This window comes from Trichosurus vulpecula, chromosome 5, assembly GCF_011100635.1.
Source record: "Trichosurus vulpecula isolate mTriVul1 chromosome 5, mTriVul1.pri, whole genome shotgun sequence".
Classification (NCBI taxonomy): Eukaryota; Metazoa; Chordata; class Mammalia; order Diprotodontia; family Phalangeridae; genus Trichosurus; species Trichosurus vulpecula.
Genome location: NC_050577.1, coordinates 14230751 through 14254998, shown reverse-complemented (window position 1 = coordinate 14254998; position 24248 = coordinate 14230751). Strand labels below are relative to the sequence as shown.

At 41.8% G+C, this 24248-nt stretch overlaps 1 protein-coding gene across 1 annotated transcript in view; it reads right to left on the bottom strand.

The window, feature by feature from the left end:
- The window catches only part of DNAH11 (dynein axonemal heavy chain 11), a 311018-nt gene that overhangs the window by 215833 nt on the left and 70937 nt on the right, over positions 1–24248 (bottom strand). The window contains exons 15-23 of the mRNA XM_036759767.1: positions 21433–21765; positions 20557–20811; positions 20290–20459; positions 19125–19347; positions 11818–11934; positions 11370–11456; positions 7267–7425; positions 5675–5758; positions 2359–2517 (exon numbers count right to left, since the gene is read on the bottom strand). Of these exons, the coding sequence (XP_036615662.1) occupies positions 2359–2517; positions 5675–5758; positions 7267–7425; positions 11370–11456; positions 11818–11934; positions 19125–19347; positions 20290–20459; positions 20557–20811; positions 21433–21765 (1587 nt within the window). The remainder of the gene's footprint in view (positions 1–2358; positions 2518–5674; positions 5759–7266; positions 7426–11369; positions 11457–11817; positions 11935–19124; positions 19348–20289; positions 20460–20556; positions 20812–21432; positions 21766–24248) is intronic.

Genomic DNA, 24248 nt, shown 5'->3' with positions numbered 1-24248 from the left:
GTATATATTCTTTGGCTTAGCAATGGCACCAATGTGATATACTCTGAGACAAAGATGGAAAGGTCTCATATATGATTAAATATTCTTTGCTGCATGTTCTGTGATGGCAAAAAATTAAACAAGCGAGGTGCCATTGGCATGACAAATTGTGACAAAATAATGCAATGAAATATTATTGTGTTATATGAAATGAAAACCATGAAAAATTCAGAGAAACATAGGAAGAATTTTTACAAAAGGAAGAAAGCCAAAGCAGGAAGGCAAGTCTCCAAAATGACCACAGTGACACAACAGAAGGAGCACTAAGGCGCAGCTGAGCATTGATTAGATGCAATGGATGGTCTTGGTGCTGGAGAATGAGTGATGGGGTACATCACTGCACAGAGAGATGGGGGCCTAGGGGTGCCGACAGTGCCCATGCTAGCAAGAGGAGTTGCCATGTTTGTCTCTGTTACAAGGGATAGTTCTATTGGGAGGCAGGGTTGGAGTAACCTTTATCACAGAAAATAACTGTTTTTTGTGTATAGTAAAGGAATCCATAAATTTTTTTTAAAGTTAGTTTAATAAAAAGTCAGACGAATTAATTAACATATATAAAAACACAGACTGGGGATGAAGGCACTTGGGAAGCCATGTAGTCCAACCCAGGCATTTTCCAGATTAGGAAACCAGGGCCTAAGGCTACACCCCTTGTTAAGGCAGATGCAAAAAGAGAAACTTGGCCCCCCAGTTCCCAGCCCAACACTCGCTCCCCTGTGCCAGCCTGCCTTCCTCTAAATTTTCCCATTGAGCTCAGCGTGGCTCCTAGAAATGTGTAAGGGCTACACTCTAGTGTGATTCTGAAACACTCTCATGAGGGCAAAACTTTTCAGTCTAGATAAAACTTTGGTAAAACTGGTAGTGAAATCCTCTAAAATTATGGTTTTTAATTCTTTTTTTTTTGCAGAGGGGAAGGCAGGGCAATTGGGGTTAAGTGATTTGCCCAATTTTTAACACTTTTTAACAAACTACACAAGGTTAATTAAAAAAAGAAACATAAGATGGTTCAGGGCTCCTTGCTACAAAGTCTGAAAGACACTGAGTTAGAGACATTGAGTCACTATCAGTGCTGACATCATGTTTTTCTTGTCTTTTACCAGACACTTCTCTTGTCTCTTCTGTCTACAAAGCCCACTTTACAGAGCAATCACCCAGGTCACTTGTTAACATCCACTTTAAATCCCAGTGACACAGGGACTGTCTCATTTGTCTTTCATTCTAAACTACTGGGGTGATTTAATAAGATTTCCATTCATTTCCTTAATTTCACCATCTTTATCAGTAAATTGACCTAGGATTCCTACAAAAAGCCTAACATTGAATTTCCACACATCTCTCTTGCACAAAAATCCTATGGAGGTTCTTTGGGGACAAAAGCTAGCTAGAGCCTGCACTACCCACCATGCTGGTCAGAGAACTCTTCTGTCGATTACCCCAGAGGCTGTGATCTTTTCCCAGAGATCTCTCTTCCTAAACGTGCCTTGTTGTTCGGTTGTTTCAGTCATGTTCTACTCCCTGTGAGCCCATTTGGGGTTTTCTCGGCAAAGATCCTGGGCTAACTCGCCATTTCCTTCTCCAGCTCATTAAGTGTCCCTATGTAGCATCTTAGTTTTCACTTCTCAACTTGAAGTCTCCTCTCTGACTTTTCTGCCACGATATTCAATAATCTCGTCCATTTGGAATTCATAAGGGTCGTTAGCTTCCCTGACAATCAGAGTGAAGTTTATGTGTAAGTTTGGTTCCTTTTTTTTCTTAAGGAACAAACTAAACCACATGCTAATACACACTGTGATAAGCAGATGATGAAACACACCATTCCTCTCTCAGCGGGGAACTACTTGGGCAGAATGTTGCATCAATTATTAAATGAGATCATTGTATTGGGTATTTTTTGCTTAACTGCTCTTTGTTAAAAGGAAGGGTTCAGTTCTAGGGTGGAGTGAGTGATGTTTCAAGAACTGATGGCAATATAAAAAAATAAAAGTCATTAATAAAACTGAGGGAAAAAACCAGCCATGAGATTTGGAAGGACATCTAAAATTAGCTTCAGCTGACATAGAGACTTAGTACTTACTGTACTTACATACAATCAAGTATCTTTAGAAAATAAAACCATGTTATCAGAAGCATTTCTCCATGGGAAGATACTTTTCCTGCCTGCACGATGGAAGCTCCACTTTCCATGGTCCTCCTCTTACAACATTGATAAACACCACTCAAGCACCTTCCTTCCTTCCTTCATGCCAGAAGGTACCTTCCAAGGGATACTTCAGTGCCTCCTTCATGCTCCTGGACAAGCTGAATTCACAAGATACTGACCCCGGTGATGTCCATCAGTTGATGCCAGTGCCTCTCTCTGATGGCTGGGTTCTGTAATTCCATCACTGCCCTCAGAGATGCCAGCAGGTTCTTCACCATTAGCTCCAGTCCCAAGTAAGCATCCCAGAAACGGACTTCCTTATCGAGTGACCATATGTCCTAAGGAATAGGGATTGTCGCAAATGGTTAAACCATCTCTCCTGTATTTTGTTGTGCGGGGATAAATCACTGGGTCTGGAGTCAGGAAGACCTGGGTTCAAATGTAGCCTTAGAGACTCCTAGCTGTGTGACCCTGGGCAATTTCCTTAACCTCTGTTCACTTTAGTTTTCTCATATAGATAGTAATGAAGATAGTAATAGCACCTACTCCCAGGGCTGTTGCGAGGGACAAATGAGATGGTCATTGTGAAGTGCTTTGCAAATCTTAGAGATTACACACATTTTAGTTATTATAATCACTACTATGCTTATCCTTTCATCGGTGAAAGAAATGGTTTCCCAACATTAATGCAAGGATATGAAAGCACATAGAATCAATTCCATGTTTTGGTGAGGGGCTGCAAGCAGCTCCTGGAATGTTCTAGAGTTTGTCATCATCATCACCATCACCACTGTTGCTGCTGTTGTTGCTATCCCTTATGCCATGGAAATTCAAGGTCATCATTTCTGGGTGCTGCATTTTAGGAAGAGAGTTGATCAACTAGAGACTTCCATAAGAAGTACAGCAAAATGTTCCCCTCCATATGAGTGTCTTCCTTCTATATTTACTTTCAAACTACTATATGTGACACATATGTGTGTATAAATACTCATGTGTGTCTAATGATTTCTATGATATCTCCCCCATTAGACTGAAAGCTTCCTGAGAACAGGCACTGTTTTTGCCTTCCTTTATATCTCTAGCACTTAGCTCAGTGCCTACAGCATTGGAAGCCCTTTATAAATGCTTATTGACTGAGTAGTGAAAGGTCTCAACATTATACCATATAAAGACTGGTTGAAGGGACTGGGAATGTTTAGCATGGAGGAAAAATTTGGGGAACCAGAGGGACAAAATAACTGCCAACTTCTCTGTGGAAGAGAGATTCGAAACTGGTGCCAGGAGTGCTTATCATTTGGGGCATGGTCGAACAAATTATGGTGCCCACTTGTGCTCTAAGAAATGATGAAAAGGAAAGTTTCAGAGAAACCTGGAAGGCTTGTATGAACTGATCCAGAGGGAAGTGAGTAGCACCAGGAGAACAATATATCTAATAACAACACTGCTACAATGAATGCTTTTCAAAGATTTCAGAATGCTGCTCAGTCCAATGACCAACCAACCTTTAGCAAGTCACTTAACCTCTCAGTCCAATGACCAACCAGCCTCCTGACAGAGAGGTGACAGAATCAAGGAGGAGACTGAGACAAATAATTTTTGAATGTGGCCAATGTGGGAATTTCTTTTTTGTTGTTGTTGCACTTAATAGTATTTTTTTCTAATTTCATGTAAAGATAGTTTTCAACATTCATTTTTGTAAGACTGAGTTCCAAATTTTCTCCCTCCCTCCCCAAAAGAGCAAGCAATCTGATATAGATTAGACATGTACAATCATGTTAAACATATTTCCACTTTAGTCATGTTGCAAAAGAAGAATCAGAAAAAAGAGGAAAACCATAAGAAAGAAAAAACAAAAAAGTGAAAATAGTATGCTTCAAAATGCACTCAGACTCCACAGTTCTTTCTCTGGATGTGGATAGCATTTTCCATCACGAGTCTTTTGGAGTTGTCTTGGATTACTGCCCAATATGAGAATGTCTTTTCCTTGACTATGCTTATCCTTATTTGTTACAAGGGTATCTCCTTCTCCCCAACCTCCAATTAGGGGAAGTGAGAAATGAATAAATGTACCTTAATTGTAAAAAATTAACAATTTTTAAAAGGGATTAGACCTTTTCTGCTTGTTCCCAGTGGGCAAAACTAATAATAGTGGGTGCAAGTCACAAAGCAGGAGAGAGGGTTGTCTAACCCTCACCATAGAATGGTCTGCCTTGGGGTGAGCAGGTTCTCCCTCATTGGACAGCTTTAAGCCAAGGCTCAGTGATCCTGACCAATGACATTGAAAAGAGGATTCTTGTTCAGCTACGAGCTGGATTAAGCCCCTTCCAGCTCTCCAACATTGTGACTCTGAATCTATAATCTTTGGGTCTTTTTGTTGGATTGCTTTTGCTAGTCTACCTCCTTTGTGTGAGAAGGCATTCACTTCCCAGCATTTCTGTGTCTATGGATATAAAGAAAGTGGAGAATTAAGGATGCTTCCATCATTCAATTCCCACCCAAAACCTTAGTGCAATCATATTCCAATTTCAGGTAAATACATACAAGCATGATTGCCTCAGTGGTACATTGGAAGAAGCTCTAGTTCTGGAGCTGCAATCTCACCTCTGACATTTACTACTTTCACGACTTTAGCAAGTCACTTAACCTCTCTAGGCCTCAGTTTCTTCATCTGTAAAATGAGAGGTTTCGCCTAGATGACCTCTTAGGTCCCTTCTGGCTATATACCTCTGATCCAATGATCTGTGCGACCTTGGCACTCTGCAAAATGAGTAGGTTTGACTAAATGGCCTCTGAGGTACTTTCATGGCTTGAGATCCATGATACCTTTGAGTCTCTATTGTCTTCAAAATCGATTTTACTCTATTTCATTGCCTGATCTCTTCATTGCTATTATCAGACCTTATCTTCACTTTATCAGTGTACACAATGTACCTGCTTCCCAGTAGTATGTAAACTCTATAAAGGCAGGAATTCTGTCATTTTTCTTTGTATTCCCACGTCTTAGCCTAATTTCCTGTGACAGTAGGTGCCTGATAGATGTTCATTGAATTGAATGGGATTTAGATGGTTCCATATGCTCTCTAGAGAGGAAATACTTCCATCAGTGGCTCTAGAACCAACAGATGTTCCCTATATGTCTTAGTTGTAGCTTCAAAGAAAAGTAACCAAGAGCTACCACAAGCTGAAGTCCCTTCCCACCTCCACATACAGCCCTTCATATCTCTAGTCACCTTCACTCTCCTTAACTATGAGAAAGAATGCTTACACCCTCAGGGGTGACTCATAACTCATAAACTACAAAATAACTGAACCAAACGTACAGTTCTGGTTAGGAATGCCACTGGCTTATAGTAAAGAAATATCATCTCAGATGGTCATGTTCAAGCTAAGCAGTGTCCATGTGCCAAAAACCCATTGGAGCCTGGGTAGGGGAAGACGGAAAAGAGGCGGTGTCGAGAAAAATAAATTGTGGTAGTAGACAGCTTCGGAACTTGCCTTGGCAAACCTTCTCAGCTCTCCATCCATCTGTTCCACATTAATCTGTCTCCACTGGGTTTTAGTCCAATTATCGATGCTTCTCTGAAACCGGAGGAGCAGATAAAAGTGTCAACAACATTTGGTGAAAGTGAGTCTCAGCCACATAGCACAGAAATTGATGATACACAGTGGCACCATTGGCCAGTGGAAATCTAATTTCTTGAATATTAACTGTCCTTGTCAAATCTCCCCTAACTTTAGAACAAAAAGTTTTGGGCATGGGTCAAATGTACCCCCCAAACGATCTGATGCATCGCCTTCTAATTATGGTGAAAAGTTACAGACACATATTGATGTTATCATTTATATAGAAAGTACTTAGTTAGGATTACATCTGGAAGAAGAACATTCCGATGACTTTTAAAAACTCCCTGGATTCTTTCAAGACTCAGCTCAAATCTCATCTTTTGCAGGAGACCTTTCTGAGTCTCCCGAGCTGCTGGCATCTTCCCACTGAGAGTATCCTCTACCAACCCTACATATATCTTGTTTGTACCTAGTTATTTATATGTTCAATTCCTTTATGGCAGATTGTTTTTGCTTTCTTAGCAACCCAACCCAGTGTCCCTTAGGAAATGCTTGTTGATTGGCTAAAACCCTAGTACTTTCTGATCCTCAGATGAAACACAATTATGATTGCAAAGACATAATCTGAATCTAGCACTGGCCAGCCTCTGCTCTTAGACATCTTGATCAGATTCAAGGTCTCGGGACCATGCTCCCTCTCATACTCCACTGGTTACTTTGTGCTCTGAGGTCTCTTGTTGACCCCATAAGTCTCTGTGGTCATTGTCATTACAGAACTCCACTGATTTCCTAGCATTTAGCACCATGCCTGATACATAGCAGGCACTTCACAAATGCTTACTGACTTGAGACAAGGGCTACTTCTTATAATGCTTATGAATATAGTTAAAAACACTCTTATTTTAAATTTGTTATTATTAACTTAGTAATCACCAAAAACATATACAAAAAATTGGGGACAACACAGTGAAATTTTGTTAGTTGTGGATGGCCTTTAACAGCATCTATTCCATTTACTGAAGCGGTCATGTTGCTCTTCTTGTTTTGGGGTCCCTGACTTAGTCTTTTTCATTTTTTGGGTGTGTTTTTTTGATGATCCATTATCCCATCACATCAGCAGCTCAACTTTCCCTTACCCTGATACACAACAGTGCCCTCTCTTCTAACAAATACAAAATATTTTCCATAGAAAATTTAGATCATTTCAAAGAATGTCTAATACAAATCTTTTTAAAAAAACTTGGGGTTCAAACCAGGAACCCCTTTGCAGTATTGTATAAATGCTGAAATGAAAAATAATGATGTTTTTAAGTGAACATTTTTCTAGTAGAGTTGTGAATAACTCAAAGACTGACTTTAAAGAAAAGAAGAAAAATGGGTTGAGGTCTGAAAAAAATGACAGCCACATAATTTATTAATGCCATAAGAAACAAACACACCTAAGATCCTACATACAAATACACACAAGAAAGAAGACTAGCCAAAGGGACATAAGACAGTGATTTTAAAGAGCAAACTCTCACTTGGATATAAATCATCAGATCCCAGAGGCCCTTGAGCGACCGAATTTCCCTGCGACATTGTTTGATTTGTTTATAGTCTGGAAGGGCCACTTCAAAAAGACTTGTCGATTCTTGCATCTGCAACATTTCTTCTTCTAATACTTCAAGTTCTTCATTTGCCTTGGAGAAAAAAAACACACATTTCACTCATCCTACCTGTCAAAAAACCACGTGAAACAGGCAAGCCTGCCCAGGCTGCTCAATGCGCTAGCTCAGGTATGGAAACCTCCAGCATCTCAGAAGTTCCACAAGGTAATGAGTTCACCAGTTAAGTGGTGGCCAGGTGGACTTCATCCTGCCACCTTTAATAATCATTCCATGATAAGAATGAGAGAGTGGTGCAGCAGCAAATACAGTCACAAGATGAACCGCTTCCTTCACTGAAGACTCCCTAGAGATTCTAGTAATTGAACTGATAGCCCGCAGCAGAGTCTTCGGAGAAGGCGATTTCTGTGGGTCTTATTTTTCTCCACTGATCTGCATTGTAAAATTGGAAATTTTCTTAGAAAAAACTTGTTTCCATGAAACTGAGAAGGTAGCAAATCGTTTTTAAAAACTCCATGTTTGGAGAAAAAAACAATACAACAACCTCAGAACTGTCACTCTCATGAAATAACACTCAATTGTGCTTTAAGTAACACAGAAAACATCCTAAGTGAAAGCACAGTTCAATGATAAATGCTCTGGGACCATCATTGTCAATGTCTTTTCCAAAATGCAACGCCCTAGAAATGAACGCAATATTCAAGATGAAGGGAAATTTAGACTCACAGAATACTGCTACCACCACCAGCAGCTGGCATTTCTATATGTGCTTTAAATATGTCATCTCATGTGATTCTCACAACAATCATACAAGATAGGTTGCATCATTATTCCCATTTTTACAGATGAGGAAACTGAGGCCAAGAGAGATTAAGTGACTTGCCCAAGGTCACATAGCAAGTAAGTGTCTGAGGCAGGATTTGAAAATTGGATCTTCTTGATTCAAATTCTAGCTACCTGTGCTGAGAAGTATCTTAGAGACAGGAAGCCACCCGTCCCCCATACTATAAAATACTATGTAAAACCGGACTTTACATTCATCTTTGTTTAGTTCTATCTTGTAAAGTGCTTTCAAATCCTATCATAAGTTAATGTGATAACCATGCAGACAGTCTCTACTTTCATCCAAGTCATTAAAAAAAGGTAAAGAGTGTAGTATCAGGGAGAGATCCCTGGGATACTCTATCAGAGCTTACTTTTCAAGTTGACATTGATCCCAAATATTAGTAAAGTCATTTTAAAAAATCAACCACATATCAGGAGAGTGAGTTTTATGAAAACAAAGCATGTGTCTGCCATAGGCAAATGAGGATGCTGGTGCTTCTGAAATCTCTTAGGCTCTAGATCTGGAAGGCTCAGATCAACTGGCCAGACCAACCTCAACTGAAAGCAAAATCTTGACTTCAGATGTTTCATGGCAAAAGATGTCATCTATTTTGATTAAATATTATTTATGTTCAATTATTATGTTATGTTCAATTAATCAAGCCATAACTAAAAGGGAAGACTTTTTAAGCCAAATCATCTTCCAACAAAAGTTTCAAAAAAGAAGCCAGTCCTGCTTTCAACTTGTCCGTGCCTATCACTGGTCTCAGAAGTGATGAGTTCACTTTCAGAATGGCTGGGGCAGACAGTCAATGAGGAAAGCTGGACAGCTCCCAAGCTCGAAGGCGGACCTGCCCGCTGGAGGTATAGTGCTCTATCTGGGGTGCTCTGGATTCCTACAAATCCCAATGTGCAATGAAAACATTTTCCGAAACCAAATATATTGTTTTTTAGTCACTGACCACTTCAGTTTATCTGTGTAACTATGTCACCATGAGATGCTACATAGTAAAGAGCAGTGATGACCACAGTCCAAAAGACTTTGCTCGAGCCCTGCCTCTGACAAATGCTGCTGTGTGACCCAAAGGAAGTTGCCGAACCTCTCTCTGCACTAGACAGCTCTGCAAGACTAAATCACTAAGCCCTCATCACTCTGCATTAGGATTTCCTTATAGCAATGAATCACTGGTTCATAGAATCCAGAAGTGATCCAGAGCCTGATAGGGCCTGAAGACACCATATCCAACTCCCTCATTCTACAGATGAGGAAACAGAGAACCAGGCAGGTTAATCAGCAAGTGACTTGCCCAGGGGCACAAAGCTGGTAAGTGTCAGAAGTAAGATTTAAAGACAGGTCTTGCTGACTCTCAGCCTAGCATTCTATCCACTGTAACACCTAGCCGCCTCTTGTCAACAGGAAAAAATTGTCAACTCAGTCAATGTCATCACCAGTATCAAGTTTGGCATTAAACTCCAGACCAGAACAAGGTTTTCAGATTATCGAAGAATTTCTTCTCCCTGTTCCTACCCCACAGCACACGGAATCAGGTGCTGACTTGACTCAGTTTCCTAGAAGTCAAATGCAAGATAGAGGACATGATTGCCAGCAAATGCAATTGGCTATTTGGGGAATTGCTTTATTCAAGCAAATTTTCCAATGTCAAAGAGATAGAAAAAGCCCCTACTCTGGTGCAGGCTTCATCACCTCATACCTAGACTACATCAATAGATGCTGGGGGGCGGGGTCCACCTGCTGGAAGTCTCTCCCCACCCTGTCCATCCTCCATTCAATCACTAAAGTGATCTTCCTAAAGTCTAATCTTGTCGCCACTCACTCAAGAAACTCCGATGGCTCCCTATTACCTTTGGGATCAAATACAAAATCCTCCATTTGGTTTTCAAAGCCCCTTCCTATGTTTCCAGCCTCTTACACCTTGCTTCCCTCCAGTGACATTGGTCTCTTGGATGTTCTATCTCTTGACTCCCCCAGTTTTCCCTGGCTTTACCCTAGAGCTGACATTCTCCCCATCCTCTTCCCTGCCTCCTGGGCTCCTGTCTTCCTTCAAATCTCAACTAACATTTGACTTTCTGCCTTTGCCAATTACCCTTAGCACCAGCACCTCTCCCCTGACATGACCTTTCCTTTACACTGCCATAACTTGTACATGCTTCTGTTGTTTGCCTATTCTCTCCCCTTGTAGATTGTAAGTTTCTCAACGGCAGGGAGTCTTTTACCAGCCGCAGAATGCCAGCCACAAAATGTTTAATAAATGCTTCTTGACTTGATGTGACTAAATAAATGCTTGCTGATTAATTATTATTAGGTACCTTCATTACCAGTAATACCAGAATAAACTACATTCTTGTAGCCAGCTTGAGCCAGTTCTGGAGAGACGGCTGTTAAATTTTCCATGTGAGCATTTGTGCCTTGGAAATCGGCAAACACTACAGATAAGGGTTTTTGTGGTTGTTGTTGGTTGTCTAGAGTTAAGTGATGGAGAAAATATTAACAATGCAGATTCAACTAAAAATGGGCCATGTGTAAAACGCTTTCCTGGAGAGCCAGTTGTTAAACATTTTCCAGCATATCTCTGCTGGTAACAAACCATGGAAGGTGTTCAAAAAGGCAGCCTAATGTTGGCGAACATGACATCTGTTGGCTTTCCATGCAATGAGGAGAGAGACACAGAGGATGATGGGGGATGTGATTTTGCCAGCAGTCAAACTAACCGATGAAATAATCAGTGACTAGCTCTGCGATCTTGGACAAATCACTTCCCTTCTCTGGCCCTTACAACCACCTGTAAAATAATGGGGGTGGACTAAATAATTAACCCAAGTACCCTGGACCTCTAAATTCTAAGTTCCCAGGAAGGGGTGCAGAATTCAGATAACTCAGATTTAGATGCAACTAGCAAAGGCAGCTCAGAACGTGCACACAGCTCGGGCTCTAGGTCTGGAGAGGACAAAGGTTCAAATCCTGTCTCTGACACATAACCCCCTGGTTACTCTAGGCAAGGGCTCACTTACCCTCATTTCTAAAGCGAGCTGGGCTAGATGGTCGCTAACAGCCCGTCCAACTCTAGGTCTTTGGCCAAAAGTTAACGTGCACAAACTTCAATGCACACATGCTGACTTATCTTAATTAAATGCTTTCTCTAACCCTAAACTATTCCCAGCTGCAGGACCATTACCTCATCAAGGACTTCATATGGCTTTTCTGCATTAAAGCAGAATGGGGCTTTTCTTCTGAATTTCTCTCTGAACTCCACCTGTTTCGCCTGATACAGAAGGAAAAGAAATAAGATTAGAGTGGAAAAGAGAATTTCATTAATTAAATTAGGCTTAGGACAGCTGTTTAAATATTCTTATCAACATCTCTCTTCTTCTTGTAAAGAGGTGGTGCACTATGGGTGTGAAATGTTGCATATATTGTATCGATTTTTAAACTACTTTTTTATTACAAAGGAAATAGTTTTGGAGAAGGGGAGTTATTGGTAAGTGCGGTGTAAAATGACACTTGCCTCCCCTCCCCCCCAAAATCCACAAACGATTTTTAAAAGAAAATTCAAATTTAAATGAATAAATACATAAACCAGTCTTGTCAAAATACTTTGAGCAGGAGGATTTGGTATCACTTACATCAAACAAAACACACTTTCTCCTTATGACAGTGACCTCTGCATTCTGAAGGGGAGCAACTTCATGTTTCATGGCCACAGCGTTCTTTTTGGTAGTATTCCATCTTTCAGGTAATTCCTAAAAAAAGTACACGATGGGAGACCAGGACAGTTGCCCTGGAAACCCAAAGACCCACAGCAGGTGGCATTCATTTAGTTGGCATTAGGACATCTTCACCCTATCCTTCCCCACTGGCCCCACAGGCATGACTGTAGTTGTTGAAATGCTTCCAGGGCCTATGATTTTGTGGGTCTGGGTCTTGTGTCCCCTACCCTGGCTGTGACTTAGCAGAGGATCTTTGAGAGTTGCTGCATGACTGAAAAAAAACTACCCTACGATGGCCCTAGTATCTCGTCAGGCCCAAATTCAAAACCTTTCCAGCTTAAGAGGACCTAACAAAGCTTGGGCTCCATCTGTGGGACCTTTGAGAAATCCTTTCACCATCACACCACCTCAAGGTGCTAGAGAAATATGTTACTGCAGGCATAAAACGTTCTCAAACATAGGAGCCCTTAGGAGGGCTATGTTTTCTTAAATTTTGGCCCACATCATTGGTCATGGCTTCCCAATTATACCTTTTCCTAATGTATTAAATTCCTGGCATCATTTGGGAAGTCCTTTCCTCATTTTATATCCATCAGATAGAATCATCTAGAATTAAGAAACCAGCCCAATGTTTTTGACTCACCACAGCCTAAGACGAACAGTATCTGTGTGTCCCACCCACTCTTAGGGCACTCTCCTTACTGAGTTGAGTTGCCAAAGAGTAGCTGCTCCCATGGGTTCTAGGGGCAAACCCATGAGTGATTCTTCTACTTTTCTTGTTCAAGAGTTCTCATGGGCTTGAGAGAATGGATAAACGAGTCAATGATAAAACATTTATAAAGTATTTACTATGTGCAAAGCACCATGCTGGGAGGGACACAGAGAGGGGAATGGTGGGCAGGGTGCAAGGTGGCTGGTGAGGAGGAGGAGTCAAAATGAAGCATGACTCAGGCTTTCCTGAAATTATTGTCCAGTTGAGACACCAATTAGGACATCAGGGCCCCAGGGCAATAGCTTAGCCAGGGTAGCAAGGGGATTGTTGGCAGAGAGATGGCATGAAAGAAGGAAAGCAGAGACAGCACCCACCTACCCACCGGCTCTGCTGCCCTCTAATACAGAAGGGATGGGAGTCTGCCTCTACAAAAGCATTCCTGAGTCTGCTGAATGGTTCTGCTTTTATATGAGCCCAAAGGGCATGACTAATCCTCCTACCCAATCACTTGAGATTGGTGCCAATCACCTTCATCCGGCAGCCAAGGCCCTATAATCCTCTCCAGCTGATTCAGACTTATTCATCCACTGGTGTAGGGTTGAAGGAAAATTACTTAAGATCTACTTTGTATTTTATATTCCAGCATCTCCCCCAGTGCCTGGCATATGGTAAACAATAAATGCTTGTTTATCGATATAGTGAGGTGGGAGGAAAATGTTCCCATTACCTGGGTATGTATTGGAACTTTTATAAGATGGACAGTAGGGAATGAGATGAATACTCCCACCTTAGAAGCTAAGCTTGCAAGAATAAGGTAGGTTTTTTCTTCCCGATTGCTGCATTACATCTGGCAAGGTGTGATGTCAGCCATGGAACATCCCATCATGTAACGACAAGCAATTCTAATTGGGCTCCATAGGATTAAACATTTAATTTTTTAAATAAATAGTAAATACCTTTATTGATTTATCTTCGTGGAATCACAGCATTTTTAAATTGAAAGGAACCTCAGAAACCACCAATCCAACCCACACAAGAAAAGGAATTCTCACTCTAACACTTATCTGTACAAATCTGTGACAAGCTATCTGTGATCTCACTGCCCGGGGCTCAGTTTCCTCTTCTGTGAAATGAGAGGACTAAACCAGATGGCCTTGGAGGTCCCCCCCTCCAAGCTCTATATTTGTGAGGCTAAATTTTCAACCCCACAGATTCCTACCCCCCACCCCACCCAAAAGCTCCTTGTGGGGCAGGGACTTTTTCATTTAGTTCTTCATCCTGCCCCATGCTTGGCACATAGTAGGCATGTGATAAATGCTTGCTGCCTCCTTTTAACTTAAACAATTATTAGGTTCCCATTATCAAAGGGAGACTGTGCCAGTTACCATTATTGTGATAACAGTATAGTACTCTAAATTTGGATAATACATGTTCATTGCTGTTGGCCTTAATGGCCAATTATAAACTGGATAATGATCAACAAGACAGGAGAATGAACAGGATGTGATCATGCAGTGGAATGAACACTGGGCTTAGAATCAAGGGACCAAGTTCTCAACTTCAACCCTAGCTGGTTGTGTGGCCATGGGCAAGGCACTTAAGTGTATGGTTTGTCCGCACAGTTTGAGTCTCAGGGTTTCCATTTGTAAATTGAGGATAGTAGAGAGGCAGTACAGGCTCTAGGGCTACTTTACAACTCCCACTCACATTGAAAGGCTGGGATCCTAGAGGATGGCTGACTATTTATCCTTTCAGGATTCTAATAACCTAAGGAAATAGGAGTTCTAGGACTATAACTCATGAGCCCCCACCAGTGTGCTACCCAATACAATTTAATCAGTTATCATCCCCCTCCTATCACTTAATAAAAATTACTTGTTATGAAGATATATTTACAGAAAATCTATAATAAGAACCAAAATACAGCAATATCCATCCTAAAGCATGTGGTAGTCTGATGGGAGAGTGTATGAGAGACCCACGTCACTGCATAATTATTACACCCTACTTTTCAGTCCAAAAATTGGCTTGTAATTTTTCATCATGTAATCATCGCATGGTATAATTCCGCTCATAATGCCACTTGAAAGGTAAATGGAGCAACCATATATTCACCAGTAGCATCACTCTCACACATTGTGAGCCTCAAGCCTAGAATTCTCAGTGCATATGCACTATCAGTACTGACACTACTTGGCACTCAATCCAATTAAGAGCCACAGGTGCAAGGGGAGTGGGCAGCAGGTGAAGCTGCCATGAGTAAGTCACATGATATGCTAAGACATCATGCCAATTTTAATGTATATTCATGAATATTCTATGCATCCTGATCTTGCAGCAAAGACAACTTAGTAATGAATGATTTTTAAGTAATACTGGCACAATTTTTTCTTTGAAAAAAGCTTCACATAATGGTTGCACTCCACTTTTTTGCAAAAAAATTGGCATAAAATTTGTGACTATTATGTGGTGAAACATGGTACATAGGGTCCTGGGGAAAATGGGCTCAATCTGAAAGAACACATGTGGCAAAGGGGGTAAGTCCTACGTCTTGGTGAGATGCAAGCTCTTTTCTCTCTTTGTGGAGTCCTCGTGAACTTGCCTTTCCTCAATGTGTCGTTTGTTCTCAGTGCCCAGCTGTGTGCATTGTTTGTTATTGGATCAGTCTCTCTGATAACACAGTCAGGAAATGGGTTGAGGGAGGGGGAAGATAGAGAATGTCACATTCCCTCTGGACTCACATCCATCTTGGCAGCATTCCCAGAGTGCTCCCCAAGCTTGACTCTCAAAACAGTTGCTGGGTTACACTTCTATTGGAATTCCCTTCTCTGATGAACCAAGGCCCAGAGGTGGGTCTGATTCTTTCATCCCATCCCAATTCATTTTCTGAGTTCGTGCCTAACTTATACCTTTGACCAAATCATTGATTCAATGCAGGCATCCAGAAGCTGTTCAGAACTAAGCTACACCCTTGATTGGACCACTGAGTCCATGAGAAGTCCATAGCTCCACACCATTATAGAGACAGACAGAGCAGGGATCTTTAAAAAGCTTACTCTATAACAGTCCTTGTACTAACATGATACAAATCCAAGCAAGCAAGCCCCTGCCCTCAAGGAGCTGCCATGCTAACAGAGAAAGACAACACACGTCAAAGGGAACTAGAAAGTGGGGAAGGAATATGCAGGGTGAAGATGGCTGAGAAGTGTAAAGAGACTTGGTCTGGGACAAGATGAAAGGAAAACTCAGTGGCTTTCAGAGTCCAGCTTGGGGAGCAGGGTAAGGAAGGGGCAGCTCCCAAGGTTCCAGTGGGAGGGAGGCAGAGCATCATGTGGAAATGAGCAATAATAACAAGGGAATTGTGAAGAAAATATGTTCACAAATCCCAAGTACTATGGGCCTTCTTGCAACTCCTCACATGCTTCCTTCCATCTCTGACCTCTGGACCTTTGCATAGGCTGTGCCTCACACCTGGAATGCACTCCACCTCACCTCTGTCTCTAGAACTTTGTAGTCTCTTTCAGGGCTTAGCTCAGACATCACCTTCTACATGAGACCATATCTATTGCCTCCCCTTGTATGTATTTTGAATCTATTTTATACGTATTTACATGGGTGTTGTTTCTCTCTCTAGCATGTGAGGTCTTTGAAGCCAAGGATTTTTTTTTGTCTTTATATCCCCAGCCCCTAGCACAATGCCGGGTATACAGGAGGTACTTAATAAATGTTTGTGGATTGATTTATGCCCCCTAGTAGAATGGACGCTCCCTGAGCACAGTGCCTAGCACATAGTAGGTGCTTAATTAAAGCTTACTAATTGATTGATAAAGCAGACTGACAGGCACCAGTCAGGTATGTTCTAATAAGGATTCCTTCTGTGAGGGCTTAGCTTCTGCGATTCTGCGAAATGCGAATAGCTTCTGCTGTTGTTAGTTGTTTAATACACTTTTGAGATGGTATTTTTCTGTAAATAATTTAGAATTGATCTATAAACTCTAAAACAATGCCATAAAACCATTTGTTACTTTGCACTGAGATGCTTCTAGGAGATAGTAACAGGGTTTCCCTAAACCAAGAGGACATATCCCCCTGATATTTGTAAATATGACTTATGGACTGTCATACCCTCAAAGGAAGGTTGTCGGAGTTGTGGGCACAGATCCCAGAACAGCTGTCACATATGGGAACAAGGAAAGGGAACTTCTAATTATAATGCCAAACTTTCCTGCATACGGGTACACAGAGACACACGAAATCCACTCCCAAAATCTTTTCCTAGCGTAATATTCAACATGCATTACATCTGAGGACACAGGCAACGCTGAAAAGATGCGTGATCACCAATAGCAACATGTTTTAACAAAGAGCTCTGCCGTATGTAAAGCCTACACAGTACAGATTATGAATGAATGAATGAAAAAACATTTATTAAGCTCTTACCACGTTCCAGGCACTGTGCTAGGTGCAGAAGAGACAAAAGCAAGACAATCCATATCCTCAAGGAGGTTACATTCAGTGGGGGAAAACAAAACATAAAGGGGGCTAGAAAGAGGGACAGAGCACAGGGGGCCTTAGGGAAGGGCATGGTTTGGAAAAAGAATCAGCAAGTTGGCCTGATTCCAAGCAAGATAGGTGAAAGGTCACTTATCAGAGGCAGGGTCCGATTTCCATCGAGAGGCAGATAAGGAAGATGACCAATGTGGAGATGGCCAGAAGTGTCCAGAAGTGCTATGGGAGCGCATCTAAACCCCAGGGTGTCCGTGTTCTGATGGGAGGGAGCATATCCACATATATTGAAACCCTCCTCTAATGGCTCGATGTGATATGGACTTGACCCTGGGCTTCTAATTTAGGTCAGTGGGGGTCACTGAGTCTGTCACTAGAGGGAACCATCTTAACCTAGTGAGGACACATTCAATACCCAGTTGGCCACAGGATGAGGAATTATTCAGCCAAATCAGAGGGAGCAGTAGAGAGAAGACTCATACAGAAGAAATCACCAATCCTTGAGGAATGTCAGTGTTTCTGTAATTTGAAGCAGTATGATAGATAGAGGGCTGTGCTTGGCCTCAGGAAGATTTGGACTCAAGAACTACCTTCGATGCTCACTAGCTAGGTGGCAATAGGCAAGTTACTTAGCCAATCCAAACCATGAAACCTTTATTTAGTGCCTAGTAGGTGCCAGGCACTGTACTAAGCACTGGGGATATAATTAATATCTGTCCTCCAGTCCTCCATTCAGAGGGGAGAAGAGGCTGAGGGAGGTGATATCAATTAAGCCTTGAGTTAGCAGCACGGTGATGAGTATAGAAATGATGGGCAAACCTGGGAGAGGAATCTTGTTCCATGGAATTGAAACTAGGCAGGAGAGTAGAAACAAAATGGCTCCCTGAGCCTTGGGCAAATCTTACAGAATCACAGATAAAATCAGAGAACTTGAGAGGTGGACGTGCCCTCAGCAGGCTTCTAGTCCAACCCTTCTAGTCTAATCCATTTGGAAATGATTGAGTGACATGGGAGATGGGTGGCAAAGGACCGCCCAGCATGTTGTACCAGAATCAAAGAAGGTGCTGTGCTCTGTGAGCAAAGCAGAATTGAAGTAGCTCAAAAGAAATACAAGACACACGAATTTAGAGAATCCACCCCAACTGTTCATGTGGACTATTTGTGCCTGACCTGTGGTAGAGCCTTCTGAGCTCACATTGGTCTGATCAGCCACAGTTGGACACACTGTACCTTGACCCAAACATAATATAATATTATTATTATATATTATTATATAAAATAATACTATAATATAAATTATAAATATAAATGATACAAAATAATAATAATACTAATATAAGCCCAACATGATATAAAGGCCCTCTTTGAGCATGAAGGACAGCAACCAACCAACCAACCAGAATCCCTGCTACAATATGGCCCAACTGTGGTCACTCACCCTCTAGGATGGTAAGTTATGGGAAGTTTACATTTACTGAAGGAGTTTTGGAATCAGTGAAATCATGAGCCCGGATATACTGTGTGCACATACTCACACACACACATGCACATACACATATACTTATGAACATAATGCATATGTCCTGCACCTGAACTCTCCTATGTGCATTGCTTCCCTCCGTTAGAGTGTGAGCCCCTGGAGAGCAGGGTATATCTCTCGCTTTTCTAGTCTCAGCATTTAGCACATTGCTTGGTACACAGTAAGCACTTCCTTATTTGGTCCATAGCACACTACAACTCTTTGAAGAATATGGCCAGACGATAATGGCAAAGAAGACCTATTTAAAAAATGTAATTATTTTCCATATAAATCAAGCTGTCTTACTAATAGCATGTGCATTTCCTGTGTGTTTTCCAAGACTAGGATACTTCTAGAGAGGCAGCTTGTGCTCAATGAACAAGTGCTGTGGTGAATTTCAGCTTTGAAAGTGAAAGCATGGGAACCAGAAGGTAACCCACCAGAAACAGAAGGCACGACACCAATCACCGAGGCACCAGTACTCACCTCTAGGAGAACGTAAACGTGGTCAGGCATCTTCTGCCCATAGCTCTCCAAGAGTGCAATGGTGGCTTTGAGGGGCTCAAAGAGCCCATCAGTAGCTCCCTGCCGGTTTCTCAGAGCCAGGAGGTGGCCCATGATTTCTATTAGCCCATTATAGTCACCTTCTTTCAACTCTCTGCTGAATCCAGCATTTGTCACTTTAATAAACTCTTCCAGGTCGGTCAGACTATGAAAGAAAAAAGGAAGGGAGGGATGAAGAGGAAGAAAGAGAGAAGGAGAGAAAAAGACAGAGGAAGGGGAAAAGGAAGAGAAAGAAAGAGAACAAAAGAGAGAAAGAAAGAGAGGGACACAAAATACATTTAGTAAACCTGCCATGTGGAACTTTGGAGTCAAGAAGCTGTGGGTGCAAGGCCTGCTTCTGATATATCCTGGTACATTACCCTGGGTAATTCATTTAACTTCTCATTGCCCCAGGGAACTCTAGCATTATAAACTGCCAAGTAGGCACCTGTCTTCTTTGGCAAAGAGGAATTTCCTCACTGGGAGTTGGTATTCTGTTTTAATGCAATCACAGCTCTGGTTCAACAAAACCAAAAACCAAGGCTTTGCTTAGTATAAGATATATTTTGAAATTCTCATCATTTCAGGTCAAGGTTCTGTGATTTCCTTGGCACAGGGTCTCATTCCCCTAAAAATCAAGTCGACAAGTCTTAGAGAACTCCCTGAAGCTGAGAGTCCAACAATCTGCTCATGACTTTTATTCATTTTAATACTGAGGAGGCAGCAGGATGCAGTGAAGGGTTCAGTGGAAAGAGCCTGGATTTTGGAATCAGACAACTTTGGCTCCAATCCTACCTCTGATCAAAATAACTGTGTGACTCTGGGTAGGTCCCTAGGCACCACCTATAAAATGAAAGGGTTGGTCTAGAGGTCTTTGAGCTCCCTTATAGCTCTGGGTCTATGATCCTAGAATCTCCTAAGTTACATAGGGCATTCAAAATAAGAAAGTTCTCTGTTATCCCACTTGTGTATATAAACGACCCTTTGAAAGGTCCTGAGGGTAATATCAATAGGGTATCTCAAATGAGATTTGTCAAATCCATAGCCCAGTTAATGGTTACCTAAGGGGCATATCCAACATTCTGGATGAAATGAGCAGAGTTTTTACCTGTCAATGACAAATCTCAGAAGATGCTCTTGGAACATCCAGCTCCACTTTTTAATCATGTTTAGCAAGCTCATTTTGAAAGGCTTCATGTCCACCTTAAACCAGCCTTCAAAGATCCGGAAGTCCTCAAATCTGCTCATCTGAACATACAAAGCTTCATAACTGTCAATCTACAGGAGATTTTTTTTAAAAAAGGACACACAAAGTTAACACCAAATAGCTTTAAAAGTCTTGCCACCTACACAGCCCATTTGCCACTTTTCTTGCCTGTTCTTTGAACTGCTCGATGGTGGGTGGCTGTTCTGGGAGGCCTTCGTTGGCCTGAATGTCTATTTCTTCTGCAGTCAATGGATGACCATAGAAAAGAAATTGCTTCATGAACTCCATGCGGTCATCCACCCAGAGGTAAGAGTACACATCCAAAGAATTCCTATAGTCCAGAACTTTGTTGATCACCCCTGACACTCTGCTCATGATCTCCCGCCTGGTCTCTGTCAGGTCCAACATATGGTCCATGTCATTCTAAACATTGAGAGAAGTAGTGAGTTACCACAAACCATGATTAGAGGTCCATTACCAGATACATGGCACTCTACCAAAATAACAAAATTGGAAATCACCTGGGCTTTTTCTTAGATTTGGAATTCTCCCCGCCCTTCAAAACAGGGAATTCTATAGATAAATAGCGCTATCTATCTATAAATCTCTAAGCAAAGAAGCAACCTAGCCCAATGGATAGAGGGCAGACCTTAGGGTAACAACAGACTTGGGTTCAAGTCCTGCCTTTGAAACATCCATGCTGTATAACCCTGGGCACATGATTTAACCTCCTCTACAGCTCTAAAACTAAACATGGCAAAGCAGGTGTGTCAATCTGTGTTGGTGAAACAAATTATCATTCTGGGAGTTCTTCATACTGATGAAATAAGTTTGCCCCTCTACTCCCCCACAAAAAACACCCTTAAGTAATCATCTGCGTTGGAAAAAATGTCTGAACTTCTTTTCTCTTTCTTCTCTTTGCTTTTTAATGTTTTGTTGATGCTCTTTTCTCCTTTTTTGTATCTCCAGAATTCCTCCTTCCCCAATAGACACTCCTTTCCTCCCTCCCACACCTCATTGCCTGCTTTTTCAAAAGGAAAATACCTGGTAATTTGGGATTTCCAGATGTGATGCCACTCTCTTCATCTGGCTAGACATCCTGAAAATATTACATAAAATCTCTTCCACGAGGTCATACAGGCCATCCCCAGCCTCTCTTTCTAGTGGGGGTTTAAATATGATCTCAGGGGCCATGAGGATCATTTGTGCTTGAAAGAATGGAGCAGATTTCACACATTTCTCTGTGTTCACCAAGAAGAAATTTAACTCATGCATGATGGCATTGAAGAAGCCATCAACCACAATGTCATCGATGAACTCCAGGTAGATCTTCCAGGTGTCTGACATGGCATCGGCCTTGAAGAGCCTCAAGTTATCCTGGGGACATAGAATTCTTCAATATAAAATCACAATATTCTATTTGATCAAGTGAATTGTTTGACTGATTCGCATCCCCCAAGAGAAGCCAGCAGGGGCCATGTAGCTATTATTTTTTTATCATAGTTGTCTTTGTGCTTGCATTTTATCCACTACCTAGACTGTAAACTCCATGAGGGCAAGCACCACCTGTTAAACAATGTATCTCCCTCAGCACTGAGCTGAACCCAGAAACTATGTTAAGCAAAGAGGACATGACAAAGACAAAACATTCCCCACCCTAAGAGAACTTAGAATCTATTCGAGAGATAAGAATTTATTGAGGGTCTGTTATAAACCCAGCAATGTTCTAAGTTTCGAGGATACAAGACAAAAGCCAAATAGCCCCCCACCCTCAAGGAGCTTAGGTTTTAATAGAGAAGACAATGTGTATATGAGAGGGGATGTAGAATAATACGAAATAAATACAAGATTGCTTTTGCAGGGGAAGGCACTCATTAGTAAAAATTTCACATCACAAGTGGTGCTTGAGTCGAATCTGAAGAGAAACCAGGGGATTCCAAGAAATGGAGGTGAGAAGGGAAACATTCTAGGCTTGGGGGGTAAGCAGTATAATCACATAGAGTAGCAGCACAGTAAACTATAGATGCCTAAACAATCTCTTGCTCTCCAACCCCCTGCTGCTTAGACTCTCTAAACTTAGCTAAGTTGATCTTCCTATAACAGACCCAGTCTAAGCCTGGCTGCAAAGCCCTTCGAGCATCATCCCTCATGGGTGGGCAAAGAGGAAGTGAAGTTATTCTGTGCTGACGGCAGAGAATGATGGCAGAAGGAGACACACAAGATGAGGAAGAAGCACCAGGACCTTGGACCTTCTCAGAAAGGGAAGGAGCAGGGCTGCATCCAGCCAAGGGCAAAAGAAGGGGCCACTTCCCCAAGCTAAATATATTCATGGGCACTTGGAGCTTTGTCCAACTCACTGCCCCACTTAAAGAGCAATTGGACCTGGACAGAATTTGCCACCACCCTGGGGGCTGGTGGATTTCTCCCCCCTCTACTTCCTCTCCTTTCTCTACCTCATTACTGCCTGAAAACTGATCTTGTCCACTTCAAAGTTTCCTCCTCTTGTTTAATTTCGTTTATTTGCCATCTATACTTGCATAATAGATTTTGTTTCTAGATAAAGATAAGTTCATTTTTATTACATTTTGATCAAGTATTTGCTATACCCGAGTGGAGCATACAAAAAGGAGTCACTAGACTAATAGCCCTCGACCTAACCACGAGACTATGTTAACTTTCTCTCTCCCTTCCTCCCCCCACCCCCCAAAAAAGCAGGGCTTCACCAAGTTGGGAGAACCTTACAGAGTTTGCACTGATACTCAAGGAGAATGTGAGCTGCTTGTTTCATTCTTCATTTTGTATTCCCAGTACCTAGCACATTGGCACACAGGAGGTGTTTAATAAGTTCATGCTGAATTGAATCAGAGACGAGAAATCTAGTCTCTTGGTGTGGGAAAAGTTGAGAAGTGCTCCAGGAGAGTGGCCATTAGTGAATAGACAGAAGCTGGCACTGCTAGGGCATCTCACTAGAATGGAGGCTTCTTGGGGACAATGATCCCCAGCACCTAGCACATAGAATGCACTTACTAGATGTTGGTTCTTTGAAAAACTTCAGAACTCTGGCTGCAAAGCCCTTATAGCATCACCCTTCACGGGTGGGTAAAGGGGAAGTGGAGTTATTCTGAGCTGAAGGCAGAAAATGATGGCAGGAGCAAACGTATAAGATGAGGAAGAGCACCAGGACTTTGGACCTTCTCAGAAAGGGGAGGAGGTTGGTCAAGGTAATGACTAACCATGATTCCAGAGGACTGATAAAGCATTCACCTCCCCATCTCCTGACATCTCCTTGCTGCTCCTTAACTACTTACTGGCTATCTCTGGCCCATCCTGTGTCTTCAAAGGACACCCCCGAATGCCATTAGACTTTGGTCTCCATACACAGATGGGGAGTGTGGGGTGAAGAAGCCATAGGGAGAACTGCTCAACCCTCTGCTACCTTGCCAAGACCATAGAAAAGAACCTTCTTTCCTTACAACCTGACAGATGATGGACTCAGGTGCCTCTTTTCTTAGAGATTTATATATAAATAGAAAGAGGTGGGTCTCCAGGGTTTTGTTATAAGACAAACAAGGTTATGGTTTTGTTTATCAATGGGGCATGGGGCGGGGGAGAATGTTAATTTTTGTGAATTAAAAAAGTAAAATTTTGTTTAAAAAAATAAACATTTGTTGAATTGGATGGAATTGAATTTGCTCTGCTGGTCACCTCCTTGGCACCATAAAGCACCAGAGGAGAGTATTTGAAGATTATGCACACAGTGTACACTTGATAAATTTTTACTGAATGAATGAATAAAATCTGAAGAAATACTTCTGTCAACAGCATGGGACAATAGAATAGAAAGAATATTCTATGATGAA